Below are 17,517 nucleotides of genomic sequence, written 5' to 3' on the forward strand. Positions count from 1 at the left end.
GGTTTGAAAATCAAGTTAACGATTGAAGCAAAGAAGTCTTCAAGAATACAATTAGAGTATTCTTAGATTAGCTGTAAGTACAAACATTGGCAAGCAGAGCTCCTCAAAGCAGGATCTTCAAGATGCAAATAAAGTAGTGTGAATTGGTAGTTCTGTTTGCTGACGCTAAAGCAAAGCAAGAAGGCTTTACTCCCGCTAAACCCAACACTGAATAACATAAGTGCTCATGACAGAGACAGACTTTGCTACATTCTTCTCATACTCCCAAGATTTTCTATGATCTTTATCACAATGATGAAAGAATAGCTCAACGTCTTCAAAGTGAAGGTTGCAAACTTTTGTTATTAGAGATGAGAAACGAATCGCTTGGCAGCCCCTGGTGAAGTAGGTGATGAGAAGAGGCCTCTTTTCCTGGTTGTACTATTCCCAAAGCCAACTTCTGCGCAGTGGAAAACCAAAGGCAAAGCTGACTCATTTCTATAATGCAGCACAACAGTTCTCTTACGTTTCCTGCAAACTGAGGAGGCAAAGAGTTGGACGCAGTGAGAGGGCCAGTGTAGAGACAGGTACAGGTATCCAAGCATGGAACTATCCCTTCCATAACGCCAAGCTGTTAATTCAGCTTAAGCCATAACATGACATCTCAGCTTGAAAATGCAAATGTAAATTCTTATCACTTACTTGAATCCATTCCTGTTCCATCATCCAAAAAACACAGCATGAATCCACCTCGCAGGCTTTCCCGGCGCTCTACAAAAGAGTTATTTAATACTCCCACACACAAATTCAAAGCTTTGAGAAAACACCAATCTGCTCAAGCTAAACAGTGTTCATGAGAAAGTAACACAATAAACACGACTTCCATAACCCTGATACAGCTACACTCTAAAAAAGGGCACCGCGTTTTTATTACAGAGTGACTAATTTCTCCTGCACTTTAACTTGCGTGTAAATATATGATACAGCAGTTCACTGTAAAAGCACATTTCTTAAACATTCAGTACAAACAACTCACTTTGGTGCTATCTGACCTCAGCTGAAAACTGATCTAATGCACTTGCACAAGCTACTTGTAAACATGCTGTTTTCTGAAGACACAAAAGCACAGGAGAAGCAGAAATGGACACAAACACATTCACTCTTACACCGCATGTTGGTAGCCAAAACCCAAGTTTTAACTTTAGACTTACCAGTATAAATGTCTATTCTTGTAGCATCCGCATCTCTATGAAGCAACAAAAACCCAGTCAGTATTCAAATGTCAACTGCAAAATAAAGCTAATGCCAGGCACATGCAATAACTTCAATAGTGAATTGACTGCATACATCAAAGTGCACGAAGGCCCAGCACTCAGTACTGGTAAGTTAAACACCACACTGTTCTGCTTTCTGTCTATTTGAACCCATGCTCAAGCTGTAACTGCTCATAATTAAACCTAGTTATAGTATCACTGTCTTGTAAATAGCAGTCATAGTAAGGAAACAAATAGTAAGCGCATACTTCTGAGCTCCCTCTTCCACACTTTACATTTATCTTGTCAAGATGCCTATAAAGTTTATTACCTTCTGCATAAAACTCAATGTAAATACAATATTTGCTCCAAAAGAAATGCCTCCTATTTTATGTCAGCACACAGTGTCTGAGGTGGATGTTGGTGGTACAACACTAAAGGTTGAACCTTCCCACCAGCATCTCGCTACACATTGTTGCTGTGTGACAGATGTTAGCAGAGGGGCATTCTGACAGAATGGCACCTGACATGGAGCTGTGTCTGAAGCAAAGGTGTGGAACTGAATTCCTCCATGCAAAAGAAATGGCACCAACATTCATCAGCGCTTGCTGGAAGTTCAGGGACACCAAACAATGGATGTGAGCACAGTGAGGTTGTGGGTGGTGCATTTCAGCAGTGGCAACAGCAATGTGAAGGACAAGCCATGTTCCAGGTAGCCATGTAGACTTAAGAGCACAGCATGCGAACAGTGGTGACAACGCTGAAAATAGTGTTTTGTGCCCAAGAACTTTCTTTATCAAACAGTGCTATTGTTCTCTTTGTAGCTGCTGATGTTCCCACAGAACTAAGTAGGGGGCGTTACTTTCAGAGCAACCTATATACATTCAAGTCTGTCACAGGAAACTGTAAGAGATTGTTTCAGTAATAACCTTCACATACCCTTCATCCTCTTCTATACGCCACTGATTGAAAGGATAAATATGCAAGGCTTAGGATGTAACTATAGGCTGCAACACGAGAAACATGGCCCTTGTTACGCCATCACTGTCTTGTTAGGAATACTTTGTTGTTGTTTTTCCACAGGGCAGATGTGCCAGCATAAGAAAACCAACTGAAACATTCATGCTAAGCTATAATGAGGTCTATTTTTACTTTTCTTAAAGACTGCTAGAAATAAAGCTTGCCTAATATCCCCTAAACAGTCAAGCTAATTAAATTCTTTACAGAATGTACCTTGGGAATTAGGCAGTGTCAGATACGCACCTGGCATTATCTACAAGTTCAGCAAGGGCACCAAACAAGAACTCGTGGGTAGTTCTGCAATAAAGCACAGAATCAGCAGGGTTACACTGACACTGAGGAAGGGAGACCTTTATTTAAACAAAAATCTCAAACATTTTGACCAAATCAAGTTATAAGTCTACAGTACCAATGCTGGCTACAGACACAAGACTAGAAATGTGTGTTTCACTATCTGCTGGCACAGAAATGCTGCTCAGTAGACTATCTCATTCAGAAGACCTGCTGCACTTTACAGTCTGCATCATAAACATGAGTCTCATGGACACAATGAAGAATTACTGACTTGAAGTCCATGAACTACCCTGTAACTCATGTAAATCCTCACAGCAACTAAACCCTGTCTATGTGCAAAACATGGGCAGATTAATATTTTGCGTAAGATTTGTCTTCACTGTGCACACACTGATATTGCAAAAGTTATTTCTGACACGAAGAAGTTTCCAGATCATTGGAAACTTCCAACAGATGCAGCTGCTCAAAGACCAGAATGCTGTCTTCTTCCACCGCTGTGCACCCTTCCAAACTCAACGTTAAGGCCATGCAGCCAGATGATACTCGCACAGTTACAGAAAGTTATGTTTAGCTTCCAGCCTCCTAACGGCAACACTTTGTCTGCAGAACCTGCTTGAAAGGGAGTAGTTATTTGCCTTAATCTTGACAGATGATACATGCTGAAGGTGACTCAAAAGGGACCATAGACCCATTCCAGTAGATTGTCTCCAGCATTAACCTAATACTTCCGCTGGAGGCCCAACTTCTTCCTATACCTTCAAAATCCAGCAGTTATTTCCAAGGCAGATGAACCACATCCAGCCCAACATTTAACTTCAGCTACAAGATAGGAGAAACAATTTATCTTACTGAATCAGGTCATTTAACCAACCCAGCAAGGCTTCTGTAATTTATTTCTTTACTAGGACGGCTGATGAAGAGACTGCGTCCTCAAAAGATATTTTTAGCTATGTATTCCAGTTTGCACAAAACCTCTACACATACAGCTTGCTGTCACTACTACTACAAAGACTGAAGTCACACTTAGTTCTGATTTGCAGTTTTAGAAGAACAGATGCAAAGGCACTTCCTGCACAAAAATATACAGCCAGACAGAAGGCCAGTAATTACAAAACTATCTTGCATATTTATCTTCAGCATCATGAACTGCAGCTCATTAACATAGCTAAGGTTCAAAACAACAGCCTTCCAAGCTACCACTAGAAAGAGAATAGAGTTTTTCTTCTCTGCAAGCTCCCAAGGAAACAAGAGACAGAATTGAAATGGTGTTCAGAAGACAACCTGACTGACCAGAAGGCCTTATCAGAAGCTCAGACCTGCTACTCTTTCTTTCAAGAGTGATTTCCTGTGTGCACATTTCAAAGTGCTCCCATCATTTAGGAATCCATTCAACTTTATAAATCAACACTCAACAACCCAGTTGATTTAGAAATTAATCCATGTCAGAAAACAACAAAACACAACAAAGTGGATACTTTAGAACTAGTAACTATGCTTGGTCAGCAGTTTTCACTCTGCAATTTCAGGAACACTTTAAATTAAGGAGAAGATGCAAATAGATTCCAAAGACAAATACTGGAACAAGATAGCTGAAAAAGTAACTGCAATTAAGAAAGGCAAGAGAAAATGCTATTTCTCAATAGCCTGACACCATACCTAACTTGAACCCCTATCAAAATCATGGGCAAAGCGACACCTTGCGACAAGCAAGTAAAATCAATCTGAGCTGCTTATCACTAACAAAGAAATTATATGTGCTATAAATATCTAGTATTAAGTACATTAATCTCCATGCTAAGACTTTTAAAATGTCTCAGATGACCTTGTCGGTATCTAATTAAGTCACACGAAGCACTCAACCTAAGAAAACCCCATGATATCATCTTACAATCAAAGGTGCCTGCAGTACTTAACAGCCATCATTATCAACCAGTGACAACCCTCTCCTTGCTCCATGCAAAATAAACCCTGCAGGATTATATTACTTGCAACATAACTTTCAAAAATGGAAGCCAAGCTGTTAGCAAGATAGTCCACCAGAGTTGACTTATAACCTGGAAACACTCAAGTATCGGCTAGAACGCCATTATCAGAGGCTACATTAACCTAATTCAAAGCACTAGAAATACAACCACTAGTGATTCAGAGCACTACAAATATACATTTCTTAAATGAAACATGAGGAGTCAGGGAGAAAGTGTTACTAAAATCCACAGTCTCAGTGACAGCCCATTGTAAGTTCATTGACCCGGAACCACTCTCCAACTTCTACCATTTATTCAAGACAGCTCCGTGCTGGAGGCCAAACCTGACATGGATCAACTGAATGCAAGAACCTAATTACTAACGAAAGACGTAAGACTAAGTTTGCTCTGAAGGAGGTCACACCTGGGAAAACACTTAAGCTGGAAGTCTGGAATCTGCATCAGAAACATGAGCTATCCTCTCATTACTGCACTGCTTCAGGCCAGAACAGAAAATATCCGCAAGAAGAAATGGGAGGTTCTGAGGTACGAAGAGATGCTTATCTACTACTTGTATTCCTCAAATCCACTGGTTGGTTATGCTGAAGTCTTCCCATCTAAGTGAACTTCTTCCACTTGAGCAGTATTCAAAGCAGCAATTCCAATTACAGAAATAAAACCCAAGTTCAGTCACAAGTTAACTCCAACTATGCAACACAGCTCAGGGATGTTCTCTGCCGCTCAGGTCTTAACAGACTCCTTCGGTTATGCCGTACAAACACTCAAAATATACCAAATAAGTTGGCTGGGCCAAGATGTACCTTGTTTTCATCACAGTGAATGCTTCAGAAGCACCTTAAAGCAGTAGCATTTGATTGTCAAGGAAAAAATCCCAGTTGTTGTGATGGCAGGCAGGTGGCTTTCAGAAGTCACCATAAGGGAAATACGTTACTCATTTCCATGTGCTTACATACTAAGGCTTTTCTTACTGGATCTACAAGAACTTTCACGTGACTCCATTATAGAAGCTTTGGAAAAGCACTTAGCAAAGTAATAGAAGTAGTTGAAAAAGATATATACACTTTGCAACTGAAGTGATTCAGGTACACAGGGCCAAGTCATCCACCAGGCATGGCAGCACAATGAGCTCCAAATCCTCATGTTCAAGGACCAAATAAATTGGCTCCTGAAAAGTGCTCCAAAATGTACTATTAGATATATTTCCTTTCTGAAGCAGAGATAAAAAACAATAAACAACAACAGCAACAACAACCTCATACGCTGAAGTAGTATTCACTGAGATGGCATGGCTTTCCTCAGACAGCAAAAACAGCTCGAAATACAAGAGTCTCTATTACCAAAAATCCTCTTCAGTTCTTTCTTATTGATTTTGTTGTTGGTGGTGGTTATTGAGGTTGTTATTATTATTACTGGGAGGCAGGATAAGTTGTGTATTTGTTGTTTGGGTTTTGGCTTTTCCATTGCTGCTCTTAAGGAAGCATCCAGCGAACACACAGATCTCCATAACCTCAGAAGGCTCACAGTGGATGAAAAGCCCTGGCTTTGCCTTATTCACACACACTGCTCTCCAATTCCTAGCAAGGCAGCTACACAGCACACAGGTAGGTCATCATCATAAGCAGAACAGAAACCACAGTGGCAATATTGAAGAACTTGGGATACTTTGGGGCAGCAACACCACCGCTGGTCTTCTGCAGCACTTTGTCTTCTTACAAACATGGCCAGAATCCATGGCAAACCCAAGCCATTTGCAGATCTCTACTATCTAACAGTGTTGCACAGTAGGAGTTAACTTGTGATTGAACTTGGGTTTTCTAACACATAAGAACTTTGGTTTTCCACAACTGGATGTGAGAGTTTCTCAAGTCCAGGAACACAACCTGGTTTTGTCTGTCACGCACCAGGCTTCACGTGTGATTGCCGCAGGCCAAACAAAGAGTAGAGCCACCAAACATGGACCCCAGGGCATCATTAGGCCTCTTGTCCTTCTTCTTTTGTGCAGAACCCACACTTCTCTGATAGTGAAAAGAAAGTGATAACATTCTTGGCACATGTAACAGTGGAGATCTGTCCGAGTAGTCGCTCCTGGAGCTGGATCTTATATTACCAACACAAACACTGCTGCATCTACTTCAAAGTGAATGCAGTTAGGAGACTTCAGACAGCTGCAGACCACTGATGTCCCTCCTTCCAAGCTCACCTTCACACACTGAAAACTGGGAGCAAGAACATACTTGATTTCTTCTTCTGTCGATGGTAACATCAAATCAGCTCTTCCACTGAATGGCTGGAAACACAATGAGCACAACAACGAGATGCCAAACGCTGTGTGCTATTCCTGCAGGGCAGTTCAACCAGTGGAAGCTCTCCTTCGACTCTTCCATACATGGCATTGCAATGCCTGCTCCCCACGTGCAGGGCCGAGCTGGATCCATAGCGGTGCCATCCCTGCAGGCACTTACCATGTCCTAGCTGCGTATTCTGAACGAACCACTTATAAAGCAGGTGAAACTCTATCGCTCCGTCAGGGATTTTAAAACTGACGGATTCCAGGGTTTAAAGAACAATAAAAAGAAAAAACAGACACAAACACACAAAAAAGCCAATCCTGAAATGGCGCCGTGCTTAACAAGGCACCAATGTCTGACAGCCGGGTCGCACGGGGGCCGTTCCGTCGGGCCGCACACACGGATCCGCCCCGCGGCTGCTCCCGGCGCTCAGTGCCGCCTCCACCGCCCGCTGTGTGCCCGCACCGCCCCGCGGCACCGCTGCTCGCGGGGGCGGGCGGATACCAGGGGGCGGCGTGTACCGAGAGGCCGGGCCGCGGCCCCACTTACCTGCCCGAGGCCTCGGCCCGGCCCCCACCCGCTATCCCGGTACTCACGAGTTGGTGTGCAGGTACTCGAAGGTCAGCTGCGCCCGGTTCAAGCTGCTGTAATTAGCGCACGACATGGCGGCGGACGGGCCCCGCTCCGCGTGCGCCCTCGAGGCCTATTCCCCTCCCACCCCCCCCCACCCCGCTACCCCGCACCGGTCACCGCCCGGCCCGGACAGACAGCGCCATCCGCGACGCCTCTCCCCTATATTGGCCCGGCCCGGCCCTGTGGCCCCGTTTTGTCCTATATTGGCCCCTCCCGGCCCTGCGGCCCCTCTTTGTCCCCGCCGCGGTCGCGCTTCGCAGCCGCCCGCAGCCGCCGCTCCCCCCTCAGGGCGGGGCCGCGCCGTTGGCCGCCGGTTGGGCCGCCGCGTCACGTGACGGGGGGAGCCATCGCGCGCGCCGCCGCCGTTTCCTGTGGGCCGCGTGACGCGCGTGCACGGTGGGCGCGCTCCCGCGGCGCGGGGCGGTGTGCGCGCTTTAAGACGGCGGGACGCGGTAATGGCGCCCATCCGCTGCTTTAATCCGCTGCGTTTCACGGCCCGGCCCGGTTTTCGTGCTCTCCATCCGCTGAAGGCTCCGGGAAAGGCGTTAAGGAACGGCTGGACGGCTTCAAGCGTGATAGTGGGGTACGTAACATGGCTCCCGGTGCTGGAGGCCGGGTTGTGCTGCGGAACGTCAGCGGAAAAACCCCGATAGCCAACGGGATGTGATCCTGACGGGATGGACACCGAGGAGGAATCGGGGTGATCCAGAGTGTCTGTGGTGGAGCTGAGCTGTGCAGTGTTAGAGCTGGTTACCTGGGGCGGTGCATCCCATAGCCCAGGCTTTGTGTTTGTCTCCTCTATTGTCTGCAGCACGGCCAGCCCTGTGCCGCTGCTGGGGTGGGGTTTGCTGTGTGTGTGTGTGAGTGCTGTATGTGCTGTATTTGCTGTATGTGCTGTATCTGCTGTGTGGTGATTCATTTCAGCCCTTCTGTCTCAAAGCTGCATGACAGCATCAAGGAAAACCCACTGCCAGCAGCGCTGTTTGGGTGGCCTTAAGGCTACGACAGAAAATACCTATCTGAGTCTTTTAAGCTTTGTGGAATCGTTGTTGTACTTGGCTTTTATTTCCTCGTGTTGCTGTGAGTATCAGAAGCAGGTGGGTAAAAGCAGAATAAATTCCATCGTTGTCAGGGCAAAGCAGCTGTCTGTATCTGTGCTCCTATGGAGTGCAAACCCGACCTAGAGGGCTGTGTAGTTCACTGGCCCTCTGAGCTGCTGGACATCCGGAGAGGAGTGGAATTGCCCTTTGCAGAGCAACCTTTGGATAACACCAGAGGTCTAATTTGGCCATAGCATTGCTGTTCTTTGATGGGGAGCCAGTCTGCTGGTGGCCGGAGGGATGCTGAGCTCTTGTGGCCTGTGAGCCTCTGCTGCAAGCCGCTCGGTTCCTTTGCTTTTGGAACTGAACTGTTCCCACTGCAAATTGACATCTGTCTTCATTAAGGTGATTGTGTTTTAGCTTGGGAACTGCCTCTCCAAACTTTAAATATTAACTATGAATACATTAAAAAACCTGAACAAATAAACATAAAACTGTGATATTCCTTTTGACAGCTTTCCTTTCTTTCCGTCTGCTATCAGCGCCGTTTTCCTGAGTTCCTGCCCATCATGTGGGTATCCACTGGCACCTTCCACCAACAGCTGGCTGATGAAGCTGGCTTCTTCTATTACTTCCTCTGACACAGATGTGACGAAGTGTCATAGACAGTCCCCCCCTCCGCTGTGAGTGACCTTTGTCGCAGTGGAAAGCAGCAGCATGCTGTGATGCACTGAGTGATCCTGGCGAATGGCCTGTGGAATGAATGGCAGTCTGTCACAGCAGTGCGTGTTGGAGCTCGAGGCGTACAGTCCTGCTCTTCTTTAACCTGAGCTTCACACGCAGAACTGGATTTCAACACCTCAGTCTGTTCAGCTTTTTCACTTTGGAGTAACCCCCGAATCCCCTCATACAACTAGACGGAGGAATCCACGCTGGCCAAACTTTGTGTTTCTGGCTGGGCAGTGACAGTTCCTATGGAGCCATGTGTAGCTTTTGCTGAATCCTTAATTTGGTATAGTGTTTTGCTAACCCTCTTTCCACCGTGTCGTAGCCCGAGGTAGTTGAACAGTTCATTTGGCAGCCCTTATTCTGAAAATTGGAGGCACCAGCCTCGAACCAGCAGTTATTCCTTGTCTTCCCTAGTTTGACTTTGAAGCCAGCACTTAATGTACATTGTGAGTCGCTATACTGGTAAGTACCATGTTTGCACCATACAAGTGCAGCAATGAGGTTTCCAAAGGTTGGTGGCTTTATTCTGTGTGTATGTGTACAAAGAAACATACACCTTTGTGCTGTTTAAATGTGATTTTCACCAGTGTAGTCCTTCTTGGTTGTGATCTGACTGTTCACATTCAGTGTACTTCTCTCATGAAGTTCAGGTGTTGTTATGGGTCCCTGTAACTTAAGTTGCGTGGATCTCTTTTTTATTGCCCTGAATTCATAGGAGTTTCAAAGTGCCTTACTGCAGTGGGCTGTGAAAGCATGGTGTGGGCTCACAGCAGTTTGGTTCTGAACCCTTTGAGCTATGCCATACACTGGCTCTGCTGCATGATTCACTCTGATTACCTTCCTTTACAGGTGGAAATTCTTCCTGCCATGAAACACACTGCTCTCTGAACACATGACAAGGCATTCTTCATTAAGTAGAGTGTGATTGTCTCACTCAGAGAGGAGCTACAATCATTCCGCCTTTTCCTGAGTGTGATTTGAATGTCAGGATCAGCCCAAGATAATGCAGGAACACAAGCCGTGAAATCAAGAATTTAGAAAAAAATGAGTGTCTTACCTTCATTTCTTTTCCTACCAAGGGGTTCTGCCTTTTGTGGTCTGGGGTAGAGCTGTTTCTTGTGTTCATAGCAACGTCTATTCGGTCTCTGTCTTCAAGTAGCAGAGCAATTTGCTGATTAACTTCAAAGAGACACAGAGTGAGACTTTTTTCATGAAAGGCTTTTTTTTTTCCTCCTATGTTGGCAGACCTAGCTCCTGGCTTTGTGCTCTCTGGGGCAGTCATTTAATGAGCAGTCAGTGAATCAATCCTCACAAGATATGCAGACTAAAACGTTCAAATGCAACTACCTGAACGGGAACAGAAAGCACCAATGTGAAAATGCAGCAACCCTTTTCACAGTGCCCAGTGTCAGTGTCATGCTTGCTTATCTCACAGGAAATTCACACCATGGATTTGAATTCATTATTTAATCTAGATATTCTCAGTGAGATGCTGGCTGTCAGAAGTGACTTCATATATCAGTCTACAGGAAGCTGGAAAGGGGAGAAATAGATGAGAACGAGAAATCTTGAAGGAAGGACCGGGAAACAGCAGAATGGTTGGATGCTGAGGATCCTCCACCTGCACCAGTCAGAATTCCCTGGCCTTGAGTCTGCATTTGCTCCATGAACTAAGCAAAACAGAGTAAACAATAATCAAAATGTCAGTATTAGACCTCCTAAATCAGAAAATGCGGTACTGAAGAGCCCACAGGAAGCCAGTAGACAAGGAGCAGTGGTGGAATCTTGAAAGGATTTATCTGACCTATGTGGAAGAGTGGCAAGAGTCAATCAGATTTACAGTATGGCCAGGTTGGATGGCTTCCCACAAGGGTATTGAAAAGAACCCGAAGGCTGTGCGGCTTCTTTCTTTCTAAACTGTGATTGCATGACAGTTTATTGGCCTCTGCCAGGATAAAAAGGCATGCAGACTTCTTAATAAAGTAGCTGATGAGCAGAATTTCTTTTGTTGATGAATAAATGTTTTTTCCTACCTCATTATTTTAAATGTGGGGCTGTGTTCAGTTCAGTGTGTCTTTTTAAACCAGCCTGATGGACTTGCTTGACATGGACAGCTCAAATGGTTTCAGTTTGGCAAATTAGTGACCAACTGAAAACATGATCTTCTGGTGATCGAAAAGCATCAAGTGGGTGCATCTGAGTAGATGGGGCTGTGATTGGAATGAGGAGCTGAACTGCCATGTAACCACATCTGAAACAGAACACAGCTGGGCAGTGCTAGCACGGAAGGAAGGCTCTAGAGACTCCTCTCATTAAAACATCTCTCAGTAATGATTGTCAAAGGGAACTGTTCCTCTGTTCTGTGAATACTACCATGTGATACAGGTCTTCTTGTCTCCAAAGGCGAGTGGTGGTATATGGAATGAAAGCACCATAACAGCCAACAGACTTGCAGTGAAAAATCTGAATTTTGGACAGGACTTTCTAAGCAATCCATGTCCATGTCAGTCTGTGGAGTCCTTCTGAAATGACTGGAGCAAGGAGCCTGCAGGCCTTCCCAAGAGCAGCTGTGGCTTTTTGAACCAAAGGCAATAAAACTCTTAGACTCTGACAATATCAAGAGTTTGGTTTCAACCACCTGAGATGCAACGTGCATATGTCTGTTGCCTTTGCCTTTACCTTGATGTCTTTCCAAAATGTGTTCTCTGGAGAAAGTTCTCCTATAAGCCAGCCTGCTGTTCCACATCTTTCCTGTTTTCCACAGGCTGCAGCAGGTTCACCACCTAAACTGGCCCATCAGCAGTGCTGTGAGAGCTCAGTAGCTTTATTTGCCCTGTCTTCTCCATTTGTTTTTCCTTCAAACCCTCATCTCTGCCTCATGTCAGTGTGGCCTTGGCCTCCAGTTGCCACTAGTTTGGGTTGAAGGCTGAGCAGAGGCTGTGGGGCCACAGCTGGAGCACTGCCATCAGCATAGGGGAGGAGGGAAGAGGTCTTTTCTTGCTCTCTTTACATATTTGCACCTGTTGGAGCCTTGGTGTTGCTGCCATAGACCCACAGGTTTGCCATTGTCAGTGCCAGGCATTCAGTATTCAGTTCAAATGTGGAGGTGTGCTTTGCCAGGAGGAGCACCACTATTTCCAGGCAGCAGGGATGGATATCACCATATCTCTCAGTGCTACTAAAGGCTGTCTCAACTCCAAACCCTACATGGGAAAACTGCCTGAAAAATGGGAGAGAATTTCTGCATCAGGAGTGACTCAGGACTTTGGTATATTGTGTTCTCAAATATTTATTTCAGTGTTCTTATAAATGTTTTATTTGGAGAAAAATACTGTAATTGGCCAATATTCCATACAATCTAAACATTTTGCTCTAAGATAGTACTTCCCCTGCTTGTGGAGATTTGATTCTTTGCTGATTACACAGTTCAAGCTCTGTGTACTGACGAGGGCTTTCCTCCACTCTACGTCCTGTTTACATGTGACTGAAGCCTTAATCCAGGCACTCTAATAGCGAGCAGGGACAAAGACGATTTATCCTTGGTTAATCTTCAAACACTGCTTTTTATCTGACACTTTTTTTCCACTGGGAAAGATTGCATATGGGAACAGGATGGGGGCAGTTGAGGAATAAAAAGGCAGAGTTCCCTGAAACAGCTGCACTGTCTTTGCAGAGAAGGGGGCACTTGTCAGAAATAAGGAACGGTACTAGAGAGGCCACCAGTTCTCTGCACTCTTGCAATACAAGAGGTGTTGGGAGAGCAGGCAGTGTGCAATGTGCCCTGCCATGGACATAGCAGCTCAATGGTTTCATGACATGTCACTGGGCCTGTCCCTGGGAGCTCTTCTTTAGCACAAGCTGTGAAGGGACTTTCTCCAGTGTCACTCATTTTCCAGTGCTTGAAGGGTATTTAACGCACTAAATGGAGCAATACTCTACACTCAGTGCTTTGCTGTATGCTGATTTCATGGTCCAGAGATCCACCTTTGCAAGCCTGCACTGAGGATGCTCAGGCTTCTGTCCTCGCAGGACTCGTGTTGGAGCACACAGGGAGCTGGCTCTGCTCTCGCTTTTCCCAAGCGTGTGGCAGAGCTGAGGTCAGCTCTTGGTCTGCAGCTGTTGGGATCAGCAAGCAGCAGTACCGAGCATGGGTGGAAAAATCTGTGTTGTGAGCATCTTGAGAATGTTGAGGGTTTTTTGAAGTGTCATCTGAAGGCTTTAATCCATTATGTGGTCCCACTGAAAGCTGCTGGCATCCATCACTCTGCTTACTTCTGTTTACCAGCTATACCTGTGTCTAGGGAACGTTTTAACAGATGCTCGGAGAAGAGAAGGAAATTCAAAATTACTTCGAAGCCACCTCCAGTGACTTCTTCAAAGTTGTTACCTTTGTTGTAGGTAGCAGCCTCCCCCATCACTGCAGCTATCAGTGTTGTTTTTCTGGGGCGTGATATTGGCAGAGGCAGAAAACACCACAAAATGGAACCAGCAGCTCTCCCATCCCACAGCATGGTGAAAAAGAGCAGAGAACTGGTACCCTTCAGGACTGCAGGTGGGATCTGGCCAGGATCAGGTCCCAGCACCACAGCAGTGCCAGGCCTTGGACCACTGGTGTGCCCTGCAGCCACCATCCAGGGCTCTGTATCAGCTGTGAGGATGCCGCGCACTGGCAACTGCCCACGGCCATGTTTGATGTAGTGACAGCGAAGACCTCAGTTGGAGCAGGAGCTCAGCAGCTGCTGACATGCAGGATCTCCATCCAGAAAGGGCTGCCATGGTCTGAGCCACAGGGAATACAGAGGAGCAAAGGCTGACCCTGATTTAGCAGTTGACGACATGACTTACAAGAACGACCTCCAGACATGGAAAGGGTCCCTCACAGGGACCACGGAGCTGGCAAGCACCCCAGGATACTGGTGGTGGCTGTAGCAGCTTTGCTGTGGATAAATTCTCCTATTTCCAAAGGGAATTTGTGACCACATATGAAATACCAAACAATGTGCTAGCTATCTTTTTGTATGTGGATAAGGCATTTTAATGCAATATAGCTCAAACTGCCTGCAACAGAGTAGACGTACTGACAAGGATTAATAGTCCAGCGCAAGACTTGGCAGTCACAAGCAGGGAGGACTCCTAATCAGGCAGCTGTTTGGGTCTTATATAAGCTGTCTAGACCAAACATGAAGAAACTAAGCCAACCCTGGCATCAGACTACCGCTTCTGCACAGACGGTCTCCAACCTACAGCTTTCCTATCTGAGCTTGTGCAAAGTAAGGGAGAAACAGAAGGATGTTAGTAGTCAAGCCAACTCCACATCAGAAAGAAGTCTGTGAGCAACTATAAAAATAATGGAAAAGAACAGTAATGAGTGAGATTTATTACAGCTAGGAAAACAGTTGACATTTTGCATGCAGAAAATACTGTATTGCCAAGAATGTCTCCTCACAGTGAGCCCAAAGGAGTCAGGTAGAGCTGGGGAACATGGCTTATGCTACAACAAAGGGGAGGATGCTCCTGGCGGAGAGCAGCCTGGGAGAGGAGGTGTAACTTTTCCTAGTTCCTTGTGACTGTTTCAGTGGAGAATCAAGTTCATTCAAAGAGAAAACTCAGAAAAGAGGTTGCTCTTGGAGTAGTATTTCACGTGGCAAATAAGACAGAAGGGTCTGTGGCTGGGACAGGTGTGACTGTGAGGAACTGAAAACAACAAGGGCTGTCACCAGGGAGCAGTGGAGCAAGATACGTCCTGTTGGTGGGTAATGGATTAGCCATTGGCAACCTGCAGATTGAAGGAAGCCAGCTGTTGTATGACACAACCAATCCTTGTGCCGTGGGGCAGGACGTGACCCGCTGGGTGCAACGCATGCAGGAGCCCTTTGTCACCGCGTTGTTTGGCTCATTAATGAATACCAGAACCAGTCTCATACAGGTTGGCAACAACATTACACACATCTGGCTTTTTTTTTTTTTTTTTTTTTTTGAGGGGAGCAGTGTGTCACAAGAGCCTGTTTGGCTGTTTCTTGCTGCCAGGGCCCAGGAGATACCAGCTGTGGGCAGTGGGGTGTGGGGTCCCTGCTTTGGTGGCCATGCAGAAGTGGGTTTGCCCCTGTGCAGCCCCAGAGGAGCTCTCCTATGGGGACTGCCTACAGCCATCCTGACAGTGAGAGCTGACTGAGAGAGGGGCTCTGGGTCTCTCTGGCTTTGCTCATGGCACAGCTTCTAGGGAGCCCCTGGGAAAGACCATCACGTTTGGGAATGTCTGTAATTTGGTTTTTAAGTTACAAGGATTGGTATCTTCCCCGTACCCCTTGTCCTCATACCAAACCCTTCCTTTCTTGGCTATAGCAGATCTCAGCATTGTGATTTATGGGCTCCAGAGGTGTCCCAAAAAGGGAAAAAATAGCTGTGTTCAGACAGTGTGACAAAGAAATTGGAGAGATGGGGGGGGGCTGGGGACGGACGGGTCACCTCTTAGGAATGTCCTGCCTGTGGAGATGCTGGAGCAGCCTCCTTCCCTTGCTCACATGGTCAGAGCCTTGTACAAGCATTTAGAGCTGAGCTGGAACCATAGCAGGTATGTGACCTCTCCTCTGGACTGACAAAGAGGTTTCTGCCCAGCTCAGGTGTGTCTTGTGAGATGGCAAAGGGCTGGGACAGCCCCACACAGCCACTTACCCGCATTAAAGCAAGCAGGGCTGAGTTTCCTGGCTACCAGCTGTATCTCTGCTCAGGTCTCCATGCTTGTGGCTGCCTGCAGGTTTGCTCTTGCCCTGCATGGCACACAGAACGCATCCTAGCCCTGCACACATAGTGTTGTCCTGAGCACGTGCTGGCCCTGCTCCAGCCTCTGCCTCCCATCTCCCTCTGCTCCCAGCAGACGTGGTGCTCTTGCCAGCCCATGGCTGCATCCTCTGATGCTGTGCAGCTGCTCCTGTTGGCAGCGTGGCAGTGGCACAACCAGGTGCCTGGCACAGTGAGCGCAGTGTGAGCAGCAGGAGCAGACAGACCGATGGACAGACCTGCTGGTTCTCTTATGCACAGCATGGTAGACACAGCTGACGTTCAGCCCCAGAGGTTGATGCTTGAAACAGATCACTCCAGAGCAAAGCAAAGTGCATCCCAGCAGGGTGTGATGAGAACTGGAATCTTCAGTGCCTGCAACAGCATTGCTGCTCATCAGGCATATGTGGGACCTTCCTCATCATATGGCTCCTTCACTCAGTGATGTGGCATCTGCAGTGCTGATAGGAGGCTGCACACTGCCCGTGCCAGAGCAGGATGTGAGGAATTAAACAGTCCTGATCCTGCCCTGGCCTTGAGCAGAACGTGAGTCACATCTGAGAAATGGGTACATCTCTTTATCAAGGAGTGCTCTGTCCTCAGCAAATGGCATCAGCTGCGCCCAGGCAGATGGACACCATGGCTGCTCTGGGCCAGAGGCTTGTGCTGAAGGGTTGGCAGAGCAGCAGCGTTGCTGTGTGTTCCTTACCTTCTTCTTACCTGGGGCTGTCAGCCCTTAAAGCCACCTGATGCTGAGCTGCACGCTCCCGTTTTCAGCTGGGAGGTGGCTGCAACCCCACGTGGCTGGAGGAGCTTCTGCACTGCCTGGGCACCTTGGGGCACCGAGCCACAGGAACTGAGAACCCCAAAAATCAGCCTGCATGATGTCACTGCTTGTAATAGCTCTGTGGGAGCTGCCCTGGATGTTGGCATGCAGAGGAGCAGCGTCACCGTGTTACACGTGTGCTTGTTGTGCAGCAAAGCCAGGAGCTTTCCTCCTCCTCCTCATCCCTGAGCACACGCAGTGGCTTTTGGTAGCCAGGGGCAGGGGATAGAGGCCTGGCACGGGCATCCCACGGGGGTGACACTCCTTGTTCCACCTCTACACGAACAACAAAGTCTCCCCCAAGGCTGGGTGCACACACAGAGCACAGGGGATGGATGCAGAGGTGCTGCAGGGCCACGATCTTGGGGCGATGTGGCTCAGGGAGGCACAGAGGGGACACCTCGACGGGTAGCGATGGGCAGCAGTTGCAGGAGGAGAGCTCTGCATATGCCGAGCTGTGCGGGACCCCCGAGCACGCCGTGCCCTCCTGCACCCACCAGGCCGACCCCAACGAGCCCCATGGAAGGGGCCAAGAGCTGCAGTCCGGAATGATGCTCCGGGTGCATTTACAGCCAAATTTGGGTGATTTCTTTCCTTTGCTGAAAGGCCGAATCGGACGGGAACGTTCCCGAGCTGCTCCCCCCGTCGGGTTACGATTCCCAACAGAAGTTTCCTGTTACACAAACAAACTCC

The 17,517-nt window shown here is 47.2% G+C and overlaps 1 protein-coding gene and 1 long non-coding RNA gene across 6 annotated transcripts in view; one reads left to right on the plus strand and one right to left on the minus strand.

Moving 5' to 3' along the window:
* MORC2 (MORC family CW-type zinc finger 2) overlaps positions 1-7,574 on the minus strand; it is a 30,973-nt gene extending 23,399 nt beyond the window's left edge. Inside the window, exons 1-4 of one of the 5 annotated variants that reach the window (XR_001558550.2) lie at positions 7,416-7,574; positions 2,496-2,549; positions 1,191-1,225; positions 682-750 (exon numbers count right to left, since the gene is read on the minus strand). Coding sequence is in view for 4 of the 5 variants with exons in the window: in XM_015878176.2 (XP_015733662.1) it covers positions 682-750; positions 1,191-1,225; positions 2,496-2,549; positions 7,416-7,483 (226 nt within the window). In the remaining variant the exon portion in view is untranslated. Of the gene's footprint in view, positions 1-681; positions 751-1,190; positions 1,226-2,495; positions 2,550-4,934; positions 6,398-6,432; positions 6,705-6,731; positions 7,237-7,415 lie in introns of those variants that run through there. The other 4 variants (XM_015878176.2, XM_015878180.2, XM_015878179.2 and 1 more) reach the window with 4 other exon arrangements.
* A 261-nt stretch (positions 7,575-7,835) lies between these two features.
* LOC107321356 lies at positions 7,836-11,832 on the plus strand. The gene is made up of 2 exons (XR_001558551.2): positions 7,836-8,035; positions 10,071-11,832. It is a non-coding gene; the product is annotated as an uncharacterized LOC107321356 (long non-coding RNA).
* Positions 11,833-17,517: the final 5,685 nt, after the last annotated feature.

Source organism: Coturnix japonica, chromosome 15 (genome assembly GCF_001577835.2).
Source record: "Coturnix japonica isolate 7356 chromosome 15, Coturnix japonica 2.1, whole genome shotgun sequence".
In the NCBI taxonomy this organism is placed as follows: Eukaryota; Metazoa; Chordata; class Aves; order Galliformes; family Phasianidae; genus Coturnix; species Coturnix japonica.